The sequence below is a fragment of the Bison bison genome, unplaced genomic scaffold (assembly GCF_000754665.1).
Source record: "Bison bison bison isolate TAMUID 2011002044 unplaced genomic scaffold, Bison_UMD1.0 scf7180017850728, whole genome shotgun sequence".
In the NCBI taxonomy this organism is placed as follows: Eukaryota; Metazoa; Chordata; class Mammalia; order Artiodactyla; family Bovidae; genus Bison; species Bison bison.
In genome coordinates this window covers 9,067-10,531 of record NW_011481301.1, presented here as the reverse complement: position 1 = coordinate 10,531, position 1,465 = coordinate 9,067, and the positions used below count along the sequence as shown (strand labels likewise).

The 1,465-nt window shown below is 66.8% G+C and overlaps 1 protein-coding gene across 1 annotated transcript in view; it reads right to left on the bottom strand.

Annotated features, from left to right (window-relative positions):
• Positions 1-573: 573 nt before the first annotated feature.
• The window catches only part of LOC104995289 (phosphatidylinositol 4-kinase alpha-like), a 5,104-nt gene continuing 4,212 nt past the window's right edge, over positions 574-1,465 (bottom strand). Inside the window, exons 4-6 of the mRNA XM_010849132.1 lie at positions 1,301-1,403; positions 1,126-1,215; positions 574-825 (exon numbers count right to left, since the gene is read on the bottom strand). Coding sequence (XP_010847434.1) covers positions 574-825; positions 1,126-1,215; positions 1,301-1,403 — 445 coding nt within the window. The remainder of the gene's footprint in view (positions 826-1,125; positions 1,216-1,300; positions 1,404-1,465) is intronic.

Here is a 1,465-nt window from a genome sequence, read left to right as displayed (position 1 = left end):
GCCGTCAGCTTGAACATGGCCTGCGTGTACTGCTGAGCGTCGCCGGCGCCCAGCGCAGCCTTCAGCTCCTGGACCATCATCTTGTTCAGGTCCGATGTGTGGCCTGTGGCGTCCGAGAACCGGATCATCCCGTACACCTGCAGGCAGCGGAGGTGCACGTAGCCCGGCCACCCTGCCCACGGCTCTGTGCCCGCGCCGAGTGCCAGGCTGTCCCCGCAGCCCAGCCCTGCCCCCAGAGCTCCTCTCCAGAAGCACCTGCTGCTCCCAGCGTTCTGGATGGACCCCCAGGGCAGGGGGCTTCTTGAGTCAGATGTTTTTTTCTTTCACAAGACTTGAGAAGAGCTCCCACCCCTTTCAAAGACTGGACCTTCCGCAGAGATGGACCTCCCGCCACCCCCAGGCGGGGAGGAGGCGGGCGGGCGGGCAGGGGAGGTACCTCGCCCGCATAGCGGTTGCGCAGGTTCAGGGAAGCCATGAAGTTGGAATAGTCCTTCTTGACACAGGCTGGCCGTTCTGTGAGCTGTGTCGCCTGCAAACACACCTCAGTGGCCGCGCCGTCCAGCATGACCCCATCTACTGCGTGGACCGGATCCCGCAGAGGACTGGCCGCCACTCTCCGTCAGAAGCACAGGCTGTAGCTCCTGAGCCTGGGGTCTCCCGCGAGCTCCCCAGGCGGGGGCCGGCCCCCAACACCCGCACACGTACCCCGAGGCTCGTGCTCTGCTTGTTGTAGCCGGCGTAGTGCAGGACGCTCTCGGTGGCCATGGCCAGCCCGGTGTGCTGCGACAGCCCCGATACCCAGTTCTGGTGCTTGCTCAGGTACTCCTGTCACGGGACCCGGTCACCTTGGAGGCAAGGCACGCCTCTGCGTGGCAGGGGGGCTCCAGCCGAGCCTCCAAGCTGGCACCACCCCGCCGGCGCCACACTCCCCGGTCAGCTGCCCTGAGCCCCTCCGCAGTCCCACTGCACGCCCCAGCCCGGACTGGCACATCTGCCCCAGGTGCCCCCATGTCCTTGGCCCGTCACACCAGAGCCGTGTGTGGTTTGAGCACACCATCTGGGTAAAGCTCCCGACAGGTGGAGGGAGCTCACCAAGGCCTCTTCCCGCTGACCTCACGGAAGTACCTGCAGGTGGGACTTGGTGACCGTGGGCGCCCACTTCATGGCCTCCTGAAGGATCATCCCGCAGCGCGCGGCGAAATCTTTGACAATGCTCTGGCAGAGGGGGTGAGGGCAGGCAGCACTCAGCGCCCCAGGACTGGACTGTGGCCCCGGGCCCCGCCCGGCCCGACCCGCCTACCTCTCGGGCCTCGTAGGTGTCCGGGACGGTGATGCGGTAGGGCACGTCGGGAATGTCGTAGTACGGCTGGTCCTTGTGGATGTCCTGGAGGCACAGGGCCCGCCTCACACCACATCCCCACGGGCGCCTCCCTCCCTGCCCTGCCCATCTGTGACGCGCGCCCCC